Source organism: Caretta caretta, chromosome 2 (genome assembly GCF_965140235.1).
Source record: "Caretta caretta isolate rCarCar2 chromosome 2, rCarCar1.hap1, whole genome shotgun sequence".
Lineage (NCBI taxonomy): Eukaryota > Metazoa > Chordata > Testudines > Cheloniidae > Caretta > Caretta caretta.
This window is the reverse complement of record NC_134207.1, coordinates 4,262,783-4,282,857: the sequence shown is the minus strand read 5'-3', so window position 1 is coordinate 4,282,857 and position 20,075 is coordinate 4,262,783. Positions and strand designations below refer to the sequence as shown.

At 50.1% G+C, this 20,075-nt stretch overlaps 1 protein-coding gene across 6 annotated transcripts in view; it reads right to left on the bottom strand.

Moving 5' to 3' along the window:
• EEF1D (eukaryotic translation elongation factor 1 delta) overlaps window positions 1-20,075 on the bottom strand; it is a 45,220-nt gene that overhangs the window by 7,201 nt on the left and 17,944 nt on the right. For 3 of the 6 annotated variants that reach the window (XM_048841837.2, XM_075124891.1, XM_048841834.2), the window contains one exon: window positions 2,102-2,173. The exons of the other annotated variants lie outside the window; for them this stretch is intronic. In XM_048841837.2, the coding sequence (XP_048697794.1) occupies window positions 2,102-2,173 (72 nt within the window). The remainder of the gene's footprint in view (window positions 1-2,101; window positions 2,174-20,075) is intronic. 6 annotated transcript variants of the gene reach the window in all.

Sequence of the window (20,075 nt, the reverse complement as noted above, 5' to 3'; positions counted from 1 at the left end):
CCATCTACTAGAATTCTTTGAGGGGGTCAAAAAAAATATGTGGACAAGGATGATCCAGTGGATATAGTGTACTTGGACTTTCACAAAGCCTTTGAGAAGGTCCCTCACCAAAGGCTCTTAAGCAAACTAAGCAATCATAGCATAAAGAGACAATCCTCTCATGAATCACTAACCGGTTAAAAGATTGGAAACAAAGAATAGGAATAAATGGTAAGTTTTCAGAATGGAGTGAAGTAAATAGTGGTGTCCACCAAGGATCTGTACTGGGAGCAGCACTGGTCAATATTCAGAATGATCTGGGAAAAGGGGTAAACAGTTTGCCAATGACACAAAACTACTCAAGATAGTTAAGTCCAAAGTAGACTGCAAAGACTTACAAAGCGATCTCACAAAACTGGGTGACTGGGCAATAAAATGGCAGATGAGATTCAATGTTAATAAATGCAAAGTAATGCATATTGGAAAACAAAATCCCAACTATACATACAAAACGATGATGTATAAATTAGCTGTTACCACTCAAGAAAGATCTTGGGAGTCATTGTGGATAGTTCTCTGAAAACATCAGCTCACTGTGCAGGGGCAGTCAAAAAAGCTAACAGTATGTAGGTTCCAGTAGGAAAGGGATAGCTAGGAAGACAGTAAATATCATAATGTCACTATATAAATCATTGTACACCCACACCTTGAATACTGTGTGCAGTTCTGGTCGCCACATCTCAAAAAAGATGTATTAGAAATAGAAGAGGCACAGAGAAGGGCAAGAAAAAAATTAAGGGTACGGAACAGCTTCTGACAGACTGTTCAGCGTGGAAAAGAGACAAGAAAGAAAGGATATGGCATAGATCTATAAAATCATGAATGGTGTGGAGAAAGTAAATAAGGAAGTGTTATTTACTCCTTCATGTAGCACAAGAACCAGGGATCACCCAGTGAAATTAATAGGCAGTAGGTTTAAAAGAAACAAAAGGAAATACTTCTTCATACAACACACAATCAGCCTGTGGAACTCATTGCCAAGGGATGCTGTGAAGGCCAAAACTATAACTGGTTTCAAAAAAGAACTAAAGTTCATGGAGAATAGGTCCATCAATGGCTGCTATGAGCCAAGAAGTTCAGGGATGCAATCCCATGCTCTGGGGATCCCTAAGCCTCTGACTGCCAGATGCTGGGACTACACCACAGGAGATGGGTCACTTGATGAATGCCCTGCTCTGTTCATTCCCTTTGAAGCATCTGGCATTCGCCACTGGCTGAAGACCGGATATTGTCCTAGATGGACCATTGGTCTGACCCAGTATGGCCATTCTTATGTTCTCTGCAGTGAATTAGATAGTAGCCCACGGGGTTCAGGTAACATGAGAACCATGTGTTCTGCTCTGCATTAGCCCCCCATGGTCTTGTGTCCAGGACACCAGGGATACTCCTGCAGATTGTTTTTTTCGAGTTGCACAAACCAGTCTTGTGGCTGCCCTGCTATAGGTTGGCTCCCAAGCTTGGTGGGGGTCAGCAAAGGCTGGGACTGCCATGAAGGGAGCAGGAAGAACAGAGGAACATTGTCTATCCTTCAAATAAACGCTTCCAGCTATAAGAGGAGCATAGGAGCACACTATGGAGAACACCAGATTCAGCCCTCAGCTAAAGATTACTGTTCTGACACGAGGCTTTGTGTTAATAGGCAGATCTTAGAAGAAACCCCCACTCCTGGAGCCCTTCAGTGTGGCTTCCAGCTGGCACAAGAGATGCCAAAAAAACTCAAGTCTCATCCAAAAGGCAAACCACTCACGATAGGCATGGGCTCTGAAATCTAGGTACAGATCTGTAATCCAGGGCCTTTAGCTCAGAGGTGGGAGGGCTACCTTTTGAGTCCTCAAGACCTATCTACTTTAACTGTGAACTCTGACAGTCTGCCTATGGACAGGCTCCTATGGACAGGCATAGCATTGGGTGGCAAATGAATTGCAAGAATTCATCAAAGCACCTGGGGCCATACACTTTAGCATGAAGCTTTTGTCCAAATGGGGGCTGTTTCTGCCTCCAATTTATTCACAGAAGACAGACAACCACTGGTTAGTTATCCCCCATCCCCAACAGGACTTACAGTCGGGCGACCTGACTTTTTCTTTGATTGGGTAGGTGGGGCTTCTTGGGGGCTATCCAGAACTGTCTTGCGCTGGAAAGGGTGAAAGGTTTGGGGATTCAGGACAAATATAATATGAAAAGGAATGAAAGGACTTCACTCATGCTCGGGTGGGGCATTCAAATGCAGGCATCACATATGCATGCAGGAAAACCATTCAGATTCATCAGAACAGTGAGCCATATCTTCACAAAATCCACATCCAAAACCACCGACTGGCTAAACAGAAAGATTAAAGTGGACAGGGGGAAAACAGCGCTATGTTAAAGCTTCTTGGTCAGCCTTGGCATGAACTGCTGGGATAAAATTCAGTTTATATGCCAGGTATTAATATTGCCAGCTTCTAATTACATATCCTAGTACTTTCCAGGAGGGTACAGTTGCTTGATGACAGGACTAAGAATCAAGAGGTCTGGATTCTATCACCAGCCCTGACCTTGACTTGCAGTGTGATTTGGACCAATTTCCCTATCTGCAAAATAATAAAAGACAGTGCACTATATAAGTGCTAAATATCATTATATTATGTAACATTTTTTATGGTCAAAGCATTGTAAAAATCAACTAATTAACTCTTAGCACTCTGGTACGACAGAAGTATCCCCATTTTACAAACGGGAAACCAAGACACAGAGGATACGTCAACAAAGCAATCAGAAGGCACGACTGAAGCATATGCAGGCATACACACGCTTGCTCACGAAGAACAGCAGTGAAGCCATGGCAGCATGGGCTAGCTGCCTGAGTACGTACCCTGGGACCCAGGTGGGATTGTATTCTGACAGCTAGCCTGGAGCACTGCAGCTACACTGCCATTTTTAGCAAGCTAGCTCAGATATGCTTATATGTACTGCAATCACACCTCCTGAATGCCATATAGACATAGCCAAATAAATTAACTAACTTCCGTAAAGTCAGACTGAATCAGCGGCAGTCAGGATTAACTCAGGAGTTCCTAGCTCCTAGCCAGAAGCAAAATCCAGTAGACCACACTCATTCCTCTCCTACAGAGAGCAAAGCAGCAGCGTCTACACTCAGCAAATAGCTCACATGAAAAAGTCAGCAATAGCTTCCCCCACCTTCCCAAATTGGTGCTGAAAACTAACTGCTAGCAAACACAGGACAACCAGAGTGAGCACCAGGTCACTTCCTAGTACAGACACACTTTACAAGGTCACTGCTATCCCAGCTCAGTAAACCAGGAGGTTTGCAAGGCTAAAACTCATTGAAACCCTCAGCAGTTAGAACTCTTTCTGCTCTATTTACACCAACAGGTCTGAGAACTAAATATAGCTAGTTTAATTAAATGAGTGAATAAAGACAATAGTCTCTTCCATACATTATGTAAGCCCATTTTCTTCCCCTCCACTCATGTCATGGGCACAAGAAAACAAAGATTAGGCAAGGATGAGGATTTAACATCTAAGATAGTTTGTACGTAGAAAAAGGATACAACTGTACATTAAGACTTTAAAGAATAAACCTGGCTGGTTCTGCTAAAAAGAGGGTACAATATCTTTGTTAACGTGGAAGACCTTTCACAATTTGAAAAAAAAAAATTAAAAATTTCAAAGCCCAATGTCTAAAACATACCCCAATTCAACAAAATAAATTTGAGGCATTTTGAAAACACTCACTCTTCAGATATTATAAAGGATTTAACCCCTTTTCTCTTTTTTGAAAGCTAATGTATGTTATTTGTGGCATCCAAAACTATTACTTTGCAAAACAGCTTTCATTGACCCACAACCCCACAATTTGGAGGCTACGGAATTTACGGCAAAATTCACCTCTGGCTCCAGATATGCGTTCCTGTTTAAAAAAATAAAAAAGAAGATGATGATGATTTTTCTATCCCTTATGTTTATGAAGAGAACCTTAAAGACAGGAGCCAGATACAAACAAATACAGTGTTGTCTTCCTGAGTAGGCATACAAACTGAAACAGCTGAGAGATGTGTCAATTGCTCCATTTGCCTCAAGGGGTTAAAAATTAAAACCTAAAGATGGCAATTTAAATATCATCACTGCGAACTATTAGGGCTGTCAATTAATCCCAGTTAACTTACATGATTAATTTAAAAAAAAATCACAATTAATTACAGTTTTCATCACATTGTTAGAATACCAACTGAAATTTATTAAATATTTTTGGATGTTTTTCTACATTTTCAAATATATTGATTTCAATTACAACACAGAATACAGAGTGTACAGTGCTCACTTTATATTACTATATTTATTACAAATATTTGCATTGTAAAAATGACAAAGATAGTATTTTTCAATTCACCTCATACAAGTACTGTAGCGCAATCTCTTTTTCCTGAAAGTGAAACTTACATATGTAGTTTGTGTGTTACATAACTTCACTCAAAAACAAAACAAGGTAAAACTTTAGAGTCTACAAGTCCACTCAGGCCTACTTCTTATTTAGCCAATCGCTAAGACAAAAGTTTGTTTACAATTATAGGAGATAATGCTGCCCACTTCTTATTTACCATGTCACCTGAAAGTCAGAACTGGTATTTGCATGGCTCTTTTGTAGCCGGCGATGCAAGGTATTTATGTGCCAGATATGCTAAACATTCATATGCCCCTTAATGCTTCGGCCACCGTTCCAGAGGACATGCTACCATGCTGACGATAGGTTTCAGAGTAACAGCCGTGTTAGTCTGTATTCGCAAAAAGAAAAGGAGTACTTGTGGCACCTTAGAGACTAACCAATTCATTAAGCTTTCCTGAACTACAGCTCACTTCATCAGATGCATGCTGATGATGCTCATTAAAAAAATAATGTGTTAATTAAATTTATGACTGAACTCCTTGTGGGAGGAGAACTGTATGTCTCCTGTTCTGTTTTACCCGCATTCTGTCGTATTATTTCATGTGCTAGCAGTCTCGGATGATGACCCAGCACATTTGTTTTAAGAACATTTTAACTGCAGATCTGACAAAATGCAAAGAAGGTACCAATGTGAGATTTCTAAAGATAGCTAGAGCATGCAACCCAAGGTTTAAGACTCTCAAGTACCTTCCAAAATCCAAGAGGGACGAGGTGTGGAACATGCTTTCAGAAGTCTTAGAACCTGAACAACCGAAAAAGAAAATCAACCTTCTGCTGGTGGCATGTGACTCAGAGGATGAAAATGAACATGAGTTGGTCACACTGCTTTGGATCGTTATCGAGCAGAACCAGTCATCAACATGGATGCATGTCCACTGGAATGGTGGTTGAAGTATGAAGGGACATATGACTCTCTAGCGCATCTGGCACGTAAATATCTTGCAACACCAGCTACAACAATGCCATGCGAATGCCTGTTCTCATTTTCAGGTGAGATTGTAAATAAGAAGCAGGCAGCATTATTTCTGAAAATGTAAACAAACTTGATCGTCTGAGCGATTGGCTGAACAAAAAGTAGGACTGAGTGGACTTGTAGACTTTAAAGTTTTACATTGTTTTATTTTTGAATGCAGGTTTTTTTACATAATTCTACATTTGTAAGTTCAACTTTCATGATAAAGATTGCACTACAGTACTCGTATGAAGTGAATTGAAAAATACTTTCTTTTGTTTTTATCAGTGCAAATATTTAATCAAAAAATAAAAAGTGAGCACTATACACTTTGTATTCTGTGTTGTAATTGAAATCAATATATTTGAAAATGTAGAAAACACCCAAAAATATTTAAATAAATGATATTCTATGATTAACAGTGCAACTAATCGTGATTAATTTTTTTAATCGCTTGACAGTCCTACTAACTATTTCACTACTGATAGCTGGACATTTCTGCTAAAATTGTTATGCTCACCTCCGTCCCAAGACATCACTCTCATTTTGGGGAAAGTCATTCAGTCGTATGAGAGGTTTGAGGAAGAGGAGTACTTACCTATTTCACGTTTCACAGTGTGTTTGTACTGATCAATAATTGGACTTCAAACTTTACATAGTCCTCACTGAGGAACAGTCAGAGTTTGGAAAATATTCTAAGATCATGAAGTGATTACAAGAAGGTTTGCGATTGCAGTTAAGCAATTATTTAAATGACATTAAAGCCTGTTGCAAACATTTTGTATTATACTGCGCCACAGGTTGTATTCTCTATATTTATAGCGTGGGTACATTTAACAGTTCTGGAACTGTGCAGCTCTACCGAGCTGGAGTAAGTTTGCTCCAACAGTCTTTTTTCCTCTCAAAACAAGGAAATTAAAACTTGCATGGAGGCAACATTAAGGTTGCAAATATAAATACTAAAGCCACAAAAAGAGTTGTGGGCTAAGAAAAGTTACATCTGCAACCTGGGTATCTAGTTAGGTGATTAAACAGTGCTGTGCAATTGAACAAGTTAACGATCACTTCCTGTTTCACATTTGCAAAGTTGCTGGATTAACAGTTTTGTATTTAATGTTAAATTGATATATTTTTAAAAGGGGAAATGTGCCTCCTCAATGTAGGAGTCTGGGAAAATGAGAAACTGGAGTGCAGCAGGTAGGCCTGGAAAAGCCCCTCTGCTGGCCCATGGTTCTGTCAGGTGGTCATTCTGCAGGGTTACAAAGATCAGGAACAGAAAAACTGATGGACAGGCCCTAAAAACAGGGACATTCCAGGTTTTCAGGGACGCATGGTCAAGTACATTTATTACTTTGTGCTATCAAGTGGTTTTCCCTCTTACTTTTGATTAAAAGATTGCATTGGATTTCCTCTTGGCAAAAGCAATGTAATGGATTCTATTAAGGATGAGAATTCAAATGCAAAAAGAGTTAGATGTTTAAAGATTAAGGTTCCCACAGCATCACTGACTTGGTCACTTGACCACGTTATCTACAACAACATTTACAGATGTGGATATCTTTTATACAGGAACCTTAGTTTTCAGTTCTTGATTTCAATGGAGTTAAGTGCTTAGCTTTAATAGTACATTGAATTAAGAGTGCTAAGAGCAGCACAGCAGCCTGCCTAGTAAAATCCCACAAGGCAGAAATCTCAGCCTGCCTAGAAAAGCCTCAAGTAGGCATGTAAAAAATCCATGGGAGTTCTCACTAGTTATGAAGTGAGGACTGTAGAATCTAGCCCTGTAGCTTTACCATAGGCCTCAACCATCTGGCCATTTCCAGATGATATTTGTAGTAGAATATACTTTTGTAATTAAGAGTTTAAAATGATAAACCTAGCACCAAGACGTCCCTCTATTACAAAATGCAGGGACACTGCAGCACTTTCTTTCTAGCCTCAAGCAGCTGCAGAATCGAAACGCAATGGAAACAGAAGGCAAATGCACACATGGCAGAATACACAGAAACTTAGATCTTCCTTTCTGTGACAAAGTTCCTCCTCTGCCTTGGCAGGTCCTGCGCTTATTGGTGGATTTTCTCACCTCAGAGGTTCACGGCAGCCCTCAGTTTGGCCACTTTTGTGACTCAAATCTGTCGTTCACTCAGTCAGCCTCATCACTGGCCAGCATGGGGAAAGGAAGAAGAACAATCCCCGCAGTCTCTGCTGATCCACCTAGTGGATTGGGAAACAGGCCAGAGACCTTCCCCTCTGGTGGAACCCACAGTCCAGTTCAACTCCTCCGGTATCAAGTAGGGAGTTGGGGGGATGAAGGGATCCCGGGCCCACCCTCTACTCTGGGTTCCAGCCCAGGGCCCTGTGGGTTGCAGCTGTCTACAGTGGCTCCTGTAACAGCAGCGTGACAGCTACAACTCCTTGGGCTACTTCCCCATGGCCTCCTCCCAACACCTTCTTTATTCTCACCACAGGACCTTCCTCCTGATGTCTGATAATGCTTGGACTTCTCAGTCTTCCAGCAGTACACCTTCTCACTCTCATCTTCTTGCGCCTTTTGCTCCCAGCTCCTCACACGGACCACAAACTGAAGTAAGCTCTTTTTTAAACCCAGGTGCCCTGATTAGCCTGCCTTAATTAATTCTAGCAGCTTCTTGATTGGCTGCAGGTGTTCTAATCGGCCTGTCTGCCTTGTTTCCAGAAAGTTCCTGATTGTTCTGGACCCTTCCCTGTTAAGGAGCCGGAATCGTTCTTCACTCGCTCCTGAGCTATCTGCTTTCCTTTCTTTCCTAAAGCCCCCCGGCCCGGATTTTTCACACTTTTCCTTTTGCTTAGTTTCGCCCCCCGCGTTTGGGCCGGACGCTTTGTTTTTTTGGTTTTGTTTTTTCCCGTTTTTCTGAGCTGCGTCAGTGTGCTGGCCGGTTGCCAGCACCCCCCCCCCCCCCCCGATGCCTGCTTTTGGATTTTGTTCTTTGCTTATTTGAAACCCCCGGAGGAGGGGGGGAGGACTGCCGACCTGCTGTCCGGAGAGGGGAGTGGACCCCCCCAGACCCAGCTGTTTTGTTTTTTGCCTGGACTTTTCTCCTATCATTACAACATTCCTAGCTGCCGAGAGCCTTGGGACAGAGCCAACAGCTGTAGCAGACGCCAGAGGCCGGAGAATTCGCCCGGGCAGCTACGAATCATCGTGGAGAGAGGCCGTAAGACTGAGGGATTTCTTTTGAATTTCTACCCTCGGGGGGGGGGAGTTGACTGCATTTCAGCTGCGTCTGCGGCGGCACAGGGGTGTAGCAGGGAGCTACCCCCAGATCCATCGGTGCCCCCAACCCCCCCACCACTACTACGACTATCACGGCCCCCGCTGCTTCGTCCCTGCTGGCAATCTGCCATCTGCCTTCGGATCCAGCTGTTTGCTTTGGACTTTGCCTTTTGGACCGGCATAATAACCAACCAAGCGAGACTCTTTGGACACTTGTGGTGGGTTGTCCTCCCTCCACCCCCCCCCCGGATTGTTTACCCCATAGCCTACCCCTACTACCGGACCCCGATTTTTGCCCCCCCTCCCCCTCCCAGTGTCTCCCTGTCTCTCCCTGCTTACAATGGCAGAGAAGGAGGGACGCAAGGCCCCTCCACCGAAATTGGTTGCCCCTTCCCCATCTACCCTCCTGCCCACCCCTCAAGATTTCCCCACCGCCTCCATTGTTAGAACCCCTGCCACCGCCCCCGCTGGGGCATCGGCAGTGGGCGGCACCGGGGCGCTTACTACTGCTGCTCTGGTTCTTGCCCCATTAGATTCTAGGAACCCCCCCCCCCAGTTAGACGGAAAAATCGAAGCGGGCCAAAAGGGAAGGGCCCCGCTAATGCCGCTGGACCCTCCGTGGCAGAGGCCGCCCCCACCACAGTGGCCTCGTCATCGATCGCGGCACCCCTCCCAGCTGTTCCCTCCACCAGCTCTGCGACCATCCCTCCCCCGGCCCCCAGGACGTATGCCCGGGTGGCGACAGGCCCCCCCTCACCTGCCGCCTCCTCAACTCGCCCACCCACTGCCTCCGCTGCCATCACTAGCAATCGGGGCCCTCTTCCCGCCCTGACCAGGAAGCACGGTGTCCGTTGCCTCCTAGTGCCCGCCTCGCCCCACGTGGAGGCATACGTGCAGGCGTTGGCGAAAGTGGTAGGACCCATGGCCATTGTGGCGGCCTCCAAGATGTATGGGAAGGTCGTTCTCTTTCTGGCCTCGGAGACTGCCGCCCAGGAGGCGGTGGAGAAGGGCCTAGTGGTGGGGGGGGTGTTTCTCCCCCTAGAACCGCTAGAAGATTTGGGCGTTCGCTTAGTCCTCACCTCCGTTCCTCCCTTTTTGCCTAATGTTGCCCTGTTACCTGCTCTCTCTGCCCTGGGGAAGCTTGTCTCTGTTATTAGCCCTCTCCCGTTAGGCTGCAAGGACCCCGCCCTCCGTCACGTCCTTTCGTTCCGCCGGCAAGTGCAGATTTTACTGCCGGCGGGGGTGCGTGACGGAGAGGCGCTCGAGGGGTCCTTCCAAGTTCCCTACCAGGGAGCCCGCTATAGGGTCTTTTATTCCACCGGAGAGGCCCGGTGCTACCTCTGCCGCTCGGCAGGGCATGTCCGCAGGGACTGCCCTTTGGCCCGGGGGAGAGGGGCACCTGAGACCCCCGAGACCCGGCGGGATATCGGCCCTGCTGTTGCCGACACCCCTGGCCACCCGGCACCCGACACCACCCCCCCTCCCACCCGATCCACCGCTGCCCCCGTCCGGGCCCAAGAGGCACCCCTCCAACAACGCCCGGGCGACCACGGGAGTCCCACTCTTGCCGTAACCACCTCGGCAGAGCCTATGGAGGGGGGTGTGGCAAAGCTTTTACCGGGTGCAGGAGAGGGCTCGCCCCAAGGAGAACCCCCCGCCCCTAATGCTGCCTTACCGCTACCCCCCCAAACCCCTGAACCTCTGCCTCCGCGCCCCGCTCCGTCCCCTGCTACTCAACCCCCGGACGACGCCATGGAGGGCTGGACTGTAGTCCAGGGGAAGCGAGGCAAGCGGAGGGCTCGAGCTCCGCTGCATTCATCTGACGCGGAAGCCCCCCGGAAGACCAGGAAGGGAGGTACCGACCTTGAGCCTCCCGCCTCGGCCACGAGTGAGATCCATTCGCTGGTGTCGGGAGGTGAAGATAGACCAGCATTGGAGGGTGGAATCCCCCCTCCGCGGGGGACCCTCCCCTCCGAAGCCCCGGGGGAAGCCCCTTCTAACCGGATACCACCTGAACTCCCAACGAACCCCGACGTGATCGTCGAGGCGGGCCCTAGCGGAGAGGCCCCTGGGGTGGTGGGAGTTGGCCTCTCCTCTGTGTACGCAGAGATTGAAGCCCTTGATTTGACCCCGGTCACCCAGGGAGGGGATGATTTACTGCCGGCCGGCCTTGATTTGGGCAATCTCACCCCAGGCCCCCTCTCCCCATGTTCTTTCCCCCTGACCGCCTTTCCGGGTGAGCACCCCACGGAAAGTGGTTTACCACCTGAGGCCATGGCTGCCACGACCACCCCGGAGCCAGTACCTAGCATTCCTCGGAGCCCCCTCCCTTGCCCCTTAACCCCCGACCCTGCTCGGGAGGCACCTTCTTTTCGTTGCTCGCCTCCTGAAGCCCAGGGCCTTACCTCTGCCCCTGCCCCCACCCCTATTTCGGTTCAGTTTCCCTCCTCCTGCAAGGCTACCGCCGCCCCTGGGGTTATTTCTTTTCCGCCTTTTGCAGATTCCCCCCAGGGAGCAGTCTTTACGTTTTCTAGTTGCGACTCCCCAGGAGTTGCACCTTTCCCCCTGCCATCCCCGTCCGCCCCAAGGCACGAGATGGAGTTAATAACCCCAGCCTGTCAGACACCCCGTCGGCGGTCCGCACCCTGCCTACCCGCCTTAGCGGACCACGAGGCTGTATCAAAAGCCCCACCAGGGACTGCTCTGGGAATTGTAACCCTACCCCCCCATGAGCTGCAGCATGCACTACGGGAGTTCTTAAAACAATGCCGTGGTGCCCGCGATAGGGCACAGCTGGCTCTCCAGCAGTGGGGGGACTTTGACCGACTCCTTCGGGCCGCGAGAGCCCTTATGAGGGAGGGTAGAGGGCAAGGGAAGGGCGGTGCCGCGGCCTACGAGCGGGCCCGCAGCTTCCGGAAAGATTTACTTACTCACGGGATGGGACACGGGTTGCTACGCGACCCGCCGGGGGCCTTGAATACCCCCACCAATGAGAACTCCCCACCCCCCCAGCCCTCCGTATGACACCTCTCATTATTGTAACCCTGAATACCAGGGGCTGTAGGATGGCTCTCCGCAGGTCCCAGGTGCTCTCCTACCTTCGGGAGGGGGGGTACTCTGTGGTTTTCCTGCAGGAGACCCACACTGACCCGACCGCCGAGGATAGGTGGCGGCTGGAGTGGGGGGACGGGGTATACTTCAGCCACTGCACGGCTTGGCAAGCTGGAGTGGTGACCCTGTTCTCCCCCACCCTGCGGCCCGAGGTGCTAGGAGTCACTGAGGCCGTGCCGGGCCACTTGTTGCACCTCCGAGTTCGTCTGGAGGGGCTCGTGGTCAATTTTGTTAATATCTATGCCCCGCAAGTGAGTTCACAGCGGCCACAATTTTACCAGCAGGTGTCCGAATTTCTCGACACCCTAGATTCACACGAGTGCCTGATCCTGGGAGGGGACTTTAACACCACCCTCGAGGAACGGGACCGCTCGGGGGCCGAGCCGAGCCCGGCCGCCGCGACCATTCTCCGAGACATAGTCGACTATCACTCCCTAGTGGACGTCTGGCGTGACCATCACCCAGATGATACTTCCACGTTTACCTTCGTTCGGGTGGAGGCCCGTCGGTCACACCGCTCTCGGTTAGACCGTATTTATTTATCCCGTCTCCATCTTTCACAGGCCCACTCCTCCACCATTCGGCCGGCCCCTTTTTCCGACCATCATTTGGTTGCCGTCACGGTCTCCCTCCGTGCAGAGGGACCGGGGCCGGCTTACTGGCATTTTAACAACAGCCTGTTGGAGGACGAGAGCTTTGTGATGTCCTTCCGGGAGTTTTGGCTGGCCTGGCGGGAGCAGTGGCGTGCCTTTCCCTCGGTGCGGCGCTGGTGGGATTTAGGGAAGGTACGCGCCAAGCTCTTCTGCCGCAACTACACTCGGGGCACCAGCCGACGGAGAAATGCGGCGATAGAGCAGTTGGAACGGGAGGTCTTAGAGCTGGAGAGGCGCCTGGCCGCCAGCCCCGGGGACCCGTCCCTCTGCGGAGCGTGCCGGGAGAAGCGGGAGGAACTTCGAGCCCTCGAGGACCACCGGGCCCGAGGTGCCTTTGTCCGGTCCCGCATCCGCCTCCTTCAGGAGATGGATCGCGGCTCCCGCTTCTTCTACGCCCTGGAGAAAACGAGGGGGGCCAAAAAACACGTCACCTGCCTTCTAGCGGAAGACGGCACCCCCCTCACGGATCCGGAGGAGATGTGTGGGAGGGCCCGTGACTTCTACGCAAACCTTTTCTCCCCGGATCCGACCGATCCTGGCGCTTGCGGGGTGCTCTGGGAGGAACTCCCCACGGTCAGCGTGGGCGACCGAGACCGGCTAGAGCTGCCTCTCACCCTGGCCGAGTTCTCGGAAGCCCTCCGTCGCATGCCCACCAATAAATCTCCGGGCATGGACGGGCTGACCGTGGAGTTTTACCGCGCGTTCTGGGACATCCTTGGCCCAGACATAGTCACTGTCTGGGCTGAGTCCTTGCAGGGCGGGGTCCTCCCCCTCTCGTGCAGACGAGCGGTGCTCGCCTTGCTGCCGAAGAAGGGGGACCTCCGCGACTTACGAAACTGGCGTCCCCTCTCACTCCTCAGCACGGATTACAAAATCGTAGCGAAAGCAATCTCGCTGCGGCTAGGGTCCGTGATGGCGGACGTGATTCACCCAGACCAGACCTATACTGTCCCGGGTCGCAGCATTTTTGACAACCTCTTTTTAGTCCGAGACCTTTTGGAACTCGGGCGGAGAGACGGTCTGTCGTTCGCCCTCCTGTCTCTCGATCAGGAGAAGGCGTTCGATAGGGTAGATCATGGGTACCTCCTGAGCACCCTGCGAGCGTTTGGATTCGGACCTCAGTTTGTGAGTTTTCTCCGGGTGCTGTACGCCTCCGCAGAGTGTCTGGTTAGGCTCAACTGGACCCTGACCGAACCGGTCAGCTTCGGGCGAGGGGTGCGGCAGGGGTGCCCCCTCTCAGGCCAGCTGTACGCTCTGGCGATCGAGCCTTTCCTCTGTCTCCTCCGCAGGAGGTTGACGGGGTTGGTGCTGCGGGAGCCGGAGCTGCGGCTGGTCCTGTCGGCGTACGCCGATGACGTCCTCCTCGTGGTCCAGGACCCGGGCGACTTGGCGCGAGTGGAGGCATGCCAAACCATCTTTTCGGCAGCCTCCTCCGCCCGAGTCAACTGGGTCAAGAGCTCTGGCTTGGCGGTGGGGGGCTGGCGGCAGGTAAGCTCCCTCCCACCCGCGCTTCAGACCATCCGGTGGAGTGCCGGCCCTCTGCTCTATCTCGGCGTTTACCTTTCTGCCACGCACCCTTCTCCGCCGGAGAACTGGCAAAATTTGGAAGGCGGCGTGATTGAGCGGATCAGGAAATGGACGAGGCTACTCCGATGTCTCTCCCTTCGGGGGAGAGCACTGGTGCTTAACCAACTAGTCCTGTCCACGCTCTGGTACCGGCTCAACACCCTAGCCCCGGCCCCGGGTTTCCTGTCCCACCTCCGGAGATTGATTCTGGAGTTCTTTTGGTCGGGATTGCACTGGGCCCCTGTTGGAGTTCTCCACTTGCCCCTGAAGGAAGGAGGGCAGGGCCTGAAGTGTCTGTACACTCAGGTCCGCGTTTTCCGCCTCCAGGCCCTGCAGAGGCTCCTTTATAGTGCAGGTAGTTCGACGTGGAGTATATTGGCGCATGCCTTTTTACGCCGCTTCCATGGGCTCCGATATGACCGACAGCTCTTTTATCTTTGTCCGAGAGGTTTTCCGCGAGACCTCTCCGGGCTGCCGGATTTCTACCAGGACCTCCTCCGGGCCTGGAAATTGTTTTCAACGACCAGGTCCGTGGCGGCCATCGTGGGGGCAGATCTCCTCACGGAGCCCCTGCTACACAACCCCCAACTTTGTGTGCAGGCGGCGGAGTCCCGCACGGTGCGCCAGAGGTTGGTCCTGGCGGGAGTTACGAGGGTCGGGGACCTCCTGGACTACGACCGGGGGGACTGGCTGGATCCCCTGACGCTCGCTCGACGCATGGGGCTCTCCAGCCTTCGCACCCCCCGGCGCGTGCTTCAGGAGGTGGAGGCCGCTCTGACCCCCGCCGCTCGGGCTTATGTTAGCCGAGCCTTGCGCGAGGGCGCGCCCCGCCCATCCCTTACCCCAGGCCCGCCGGACCTTTCCATCGGGCCCCTACCCTGCCGATCCCAACACACCCCTCATCCTTTCACTGCGAGCCGGCTGCATGAACTGCAACCGGTCGGTTTTCAAGTTGCATCACGGCAATATTTATATACACTCACGCTTCATACCCTTCATGCCCGCACCCTGGTGTCCCGCCCCGATACAAAGTGGCGAGATCTCTTACCACCTTTGGAGGGTGAGCAACCTCGGTGGGCCAGCCTGTACTCCACCTTGGTCCCGAGGCCCGTCGGGGACATCAGTTGGCGGCTCCTTCACGGGGCTGTGAGCACGGGCGTGTTTTTGACACGTTTTACCTCCCTACCGGAGACTTGCCCTTTTTGCAATGTGAGGGAAACCCTGGCGCACGTCTATTTAGAGTGTGCCAGATTGCAGCCTCTTTTTCGGCTCCTCACAAATATTCTTTTGCGCTTTTGGCTTCATTTCTCCCCCCACCTCTTTATCTATACACTCCCCATCCGTGGCCCCACCAAGTCGCGGGATCTCCTGGTTAACCTCCTCCTAGCCTTGGCTAAAACAGCCATTTATAAGACCAGAGAGCGGAGGTTGGCTCATGAGGCGTCCTGCGATTGTGAGGCCGTTTTCCGACTCTCAGTACATTCACGTATCCGGGCGGAGTTCCTCTGGGCAGCGTCCACCGACTCCCTTGACACCTTTGAGGAGCGGTGGGCGCTGTCCGGGGTTCTCTGCTCGGTGACCCCGTCCGGTTCCCTCCGTCTGACCCTCTGATTGAGGGAAAGAGCGAGAGCCGCCAGCCACAGCCGTTAGTTGCTGTGAATATCATCATTACTGTCTTCTAGGAGGGGTCCTATAATACATGGGTGTACCCCCCTCCCTCCCAACCACCCACCCCGCAGCCGTGCCCATCTTGTCGGGCACTCTCAGGAGAGGGAGGGTCGGTGACCCTGGGTATGGCACTAGGTAACTCGAGAGGGTGGAAGACCACGAGTGTCGAGGAAGCCCCCCCGCTCTAGGCCACCAGGTAACTCAGGAGGGTGGAAGACCACGAGTGTCGAGGAAGCCCCCCCGCTCTGGGCCTGGGCTAACCTGAACACCTCTCCCTCCTGAAAGCTGTTGTGTTATACCTTCTGATTGCGTTGTTTTGTTGCTAAGTTTTTCTTTATCCTTTTGTACTCTCTGTAACTGTTACAAACAAATTTTTTTTCTGTTTCAATAAAAAAAAAAAAAAAAAACCTTCCCTGTTACCTTACCCAGGGAAAAGGGACATACTTAACCTGGGGCTAATATATCTGCCTTCTATCACTCTCCTGTAGCCATCTGGCCCGACCTGTCCCATTTCTAAAACAGCACTATGGATCTCACAACAAATGACCCACTCAGTATTACTCTGAGAAGTACGTACATAATACAGGAATCTACCCTGCCTGTCTTCAATGTAACATAAAACTGCCCGCTTACGAATAGTTATCACTACACTAACCTGAGTACAGGAAGAGTGAAAAGTTGTGATAAAGGGGAATTAGATGGGGAAGGCCTAGGCAGCAGTTACGCTATATGCATTTTGCTGCCAGATATTATTCTGAGATACCTAATAATTCATTAAAAATTGAGGGGGGATGAATTATGGGAAGGGATTGGAAGGTGTCTAAAATTTTGTCTCTGTAAACATATTTCAAATCAGATAAAGGAGCACCAACTAGTGGAAAAGAAAGGAAATTGGGATAGTTTAAAATCCAGAACTGTAGATTCATTTTATATGAGCCCAGCCCAACCCAGAGTGAAGAAATTTTGATCACAGTAGTGCAGGGAGCTGACCCAACCCCCACAGCTGTAAACAGAACACCTACACTTTTTTTTTGGGGTGGGGGGGTGATCCACTTCCCCAATGGATCACCATCTAATCAATCAACAGCATGTTAGGTCTTATCAGCAGGTTTGTGCTACAGTTGTCATTGAACTCAATGTGCACGCTTTTTCCTATAGTTTCCAAGAAGGCAGACCCAACCCCATTTAGGGGTAAACCCTCATGCACATTAACACCCAGGTGGTCTTCCTAATTTAATACTATGTCAGAGAAGATGCTAGTGGACTGAGCTCTGGAAGGTTTGGTCATGTTCTTGGCCTGCAAGAACAGAGTCCAGCTTACACACACGAGAGCAGCTGTATAGGGTTGCCTACAACACTCAACACTATTACTTGGATACCTTAAACATTTCTAAATACATCCTCATCCTACCTCAAAAAAGGGTGTTAAGTAACCCCATATTAAAGATGGGGAATGCAGGTACAGAGAGGTTAAGTGACTTGCCTAAGCCTGTAGGACAGCAGGGAACAGAACCCAGAACTTTTAAGTCCCAGTCCAATGCCTTAGTGGTCCTGATCTCATTCGGCCCTCTAGACACCACTCTAATACAAATAATAAAGCCCCTTCCATTGTCTCTTTGGGAAATAAGGTTTGCAAAACAGTAGGGTGTATTTGAAGACACTAGCAGTCTCTGGTCTCCCGGGCCCATGTGAATACTGGGAATACATGTATACAATCACCCACATTGGCACAACAAGTGCATCAAAGACTCCATTAGTCTCTGGACTTCCAATATACTTTAATGTCACATCACAAAATAAATAAAAAATCCTTCGATTTCACACACAGTATTGATGACTCAATGCATTCCAGCTGTAAAGCTGTTCTTTGTGTACAAATTAAAGGTACATAATAAGAAAATATTAGTATCAAACAGATGGGCTGAAATGAGTGATTATAAAAGCACACATGTCCATGCAAAGCAGAATGAAAGGTATGTGCAAATAAATGTTTCTGGCATCTTTTTTTTTTTTTTAATCTCTTTTTGGGAGATGCAAACCACTACCTCAGATCCTCAAATCCATCCACTGCACCGTATTTATGCATTTCTAGATAATGACTGTCAAACTGCAGTATTGCTATTTGCAACAGAGCCATGAAACGCAACCAGGAAAGAGCTAGAAAAATGAAATTCTTCCATCTTTCCATCTCTAGTCAGAGCCAGAGAACAGTTCTCTCCATCTTCACATTATCAAGCTGAAGTTCCCATACTTTGACTCTCTTTACCACCACCCAAACCCCGGATACTAAGCACAAAAACCAACAGGCCTCCTAAATCATTCCACAAATTTAGTGTAAAACTGTTTTGTGAGGTCTGAGAACAAAATCCATGTATCAGGCTATAAATCAATGTAACACATTTATGCTATTCTGTACAACTACACCTCTACCCCGATATAATGCGGTCCTTGGGAGACCAAAAAATCTCACCGCATTATAGCTGAGACCACGTTATATTGAACTTGCTTTGCCCCCCACTGTTCCTTGTTCTCTGACCACCCCCTCCAGAGACCCCTGCATCCCTCATCACCCCCAGGACCCCACCCCCTACCCAACCCCCATGTTCCTGTCCCCTGACTGCTCTGACCCGTCCACCCCCCAGCCACACCGCCTAACAGGTGCTCACTGGCAGCGGCGGGAAGCGGAGCAACGTGGCCCCAGCCTGCTCCACTCCGCCACCTCCCAGCCGCGGCGCTCCGCTTCCCGCCGCCGGGGAAAGGACGCCCCCCGCAGTCACCTATGGCGGGAAGCAGAGCGACATGGCCCCAGCCCGCTCCGCTTCCCTTGCCCCAGCGCCAGCCGTGTTGCTGGGTTGGTGGGGGGGGCGGTGTTGGGGAAAGGTCCTGCACTCACCCGCAGCAGAAAGCAGAGCACTGCGGCTGAGAGGTGGCAGAGTGGAGTGGGCTGGAGCAGGGCTGCTCCGCTTCCTGCCGCCAGTGAGTGCGGGGAGGTTGGGGAAAGGACGCCCGCCGTACTCACCTGCGGCAGGAAGCAGAGCATTGCAGCTGGGAGGTGGCCGAGTGGAGCGGGTTGGGGCCGGGCTGTTCCACTTCCCGCCGCCGGTGAGTGCGGGGAGGTTGGGGAAAGGATGCCCCCGGTACTCACCTGCAGCAGGAAAAGGAGCAACACAGCCCGGCACCCTTAACACGCTTCTCAGAGCAGCATGTCAGAGCTTTATCGCATTGTATGCGAACCCACGTTATATCAGGATAGAGGTTTACTTTTGGTGCTTGTATTGTTACTGTCCATAATTTATAATGATCCTTTAGAAACGGAAAGCTAGGGAATTTGGTATTTCAGACCTGTCTCTCTTCCTGGATGTCTAAGAAGCGGAAGCCAACCGCTCATACTTCCTAGCTGTGCACCAGCACAGATGATTTATTATGTTGCATTACAGATGCACACGGTGCTTTACAAGAAAAATTAAGATTGCAGTGTCTGCCACAAAGAGCTAACAAAGCCAATATCAGGCAAGACCAACAAGAGATGATGAACAAGGAGGGACGGAGAGGTCATTAATACCATGCATGCGCTTGGGTAAGCAGTGCACATATCTCAAGGGTTACACAATGGTTGTGGGTGTGCTATGTTATTATGAAGCCACCTTAACAGCTACCTAGGTAAGGCTGCAATGAGTTTTCCCACTTTAGGCAGTTTTAACTGCAAATTCAAGCATGTATTTCATACTCTTTAGAGCCTCCACTGCACAATTCTCAGATTTAAAATCCATCCTTTTGGGAATCCTCCCAGAGATTAACTGCATTTGATAGCACTTTCTGCCTACTCACTTTTGTTGAAACGACGGGGAGTCTGGTGGCACCTTTAGGCTGGCAGATTTATTTGGGTGTGGGCTTTCGTGGTCGAAAACCCACTACTTCAGATGCGTGGAGTGTAAGGTCCCTAGAATCTTTCACTCTCAAAAACCTCAAACATGTTGAAATTTCAACACAGGACTTGAGACTACAGGAAACCCCAGCATATGAGAAAGTCAATATACAAACAAATTATTTGGCTTCTAAGCCACAGAGACTACAACATTATCTTCACAAAAGACACTTGTTCTGATGCTGCCTTGACTTCCCTAGCCCTCTTGCCCTGACTCCCCCACCTCTGAGACTACAGTGCTTGGCTGTCCCAATCCTAAATTCCTCTACGCCCTCCCATCTAAGCCTCAATTAGATAAAATAGACTTCTGTAACAGGACTCCCATTGCAGCACAAGTGAAGATCATCAGGCCGAGGCTGCCCTCTGGGAAACAAGGGGACATTCACCAAACGGAGAACCTGCCTTCAGAACAGAGCTGCAAGCTCCATTTGTGAGGCAGCTTTGGATTCAAGATTCCCCCT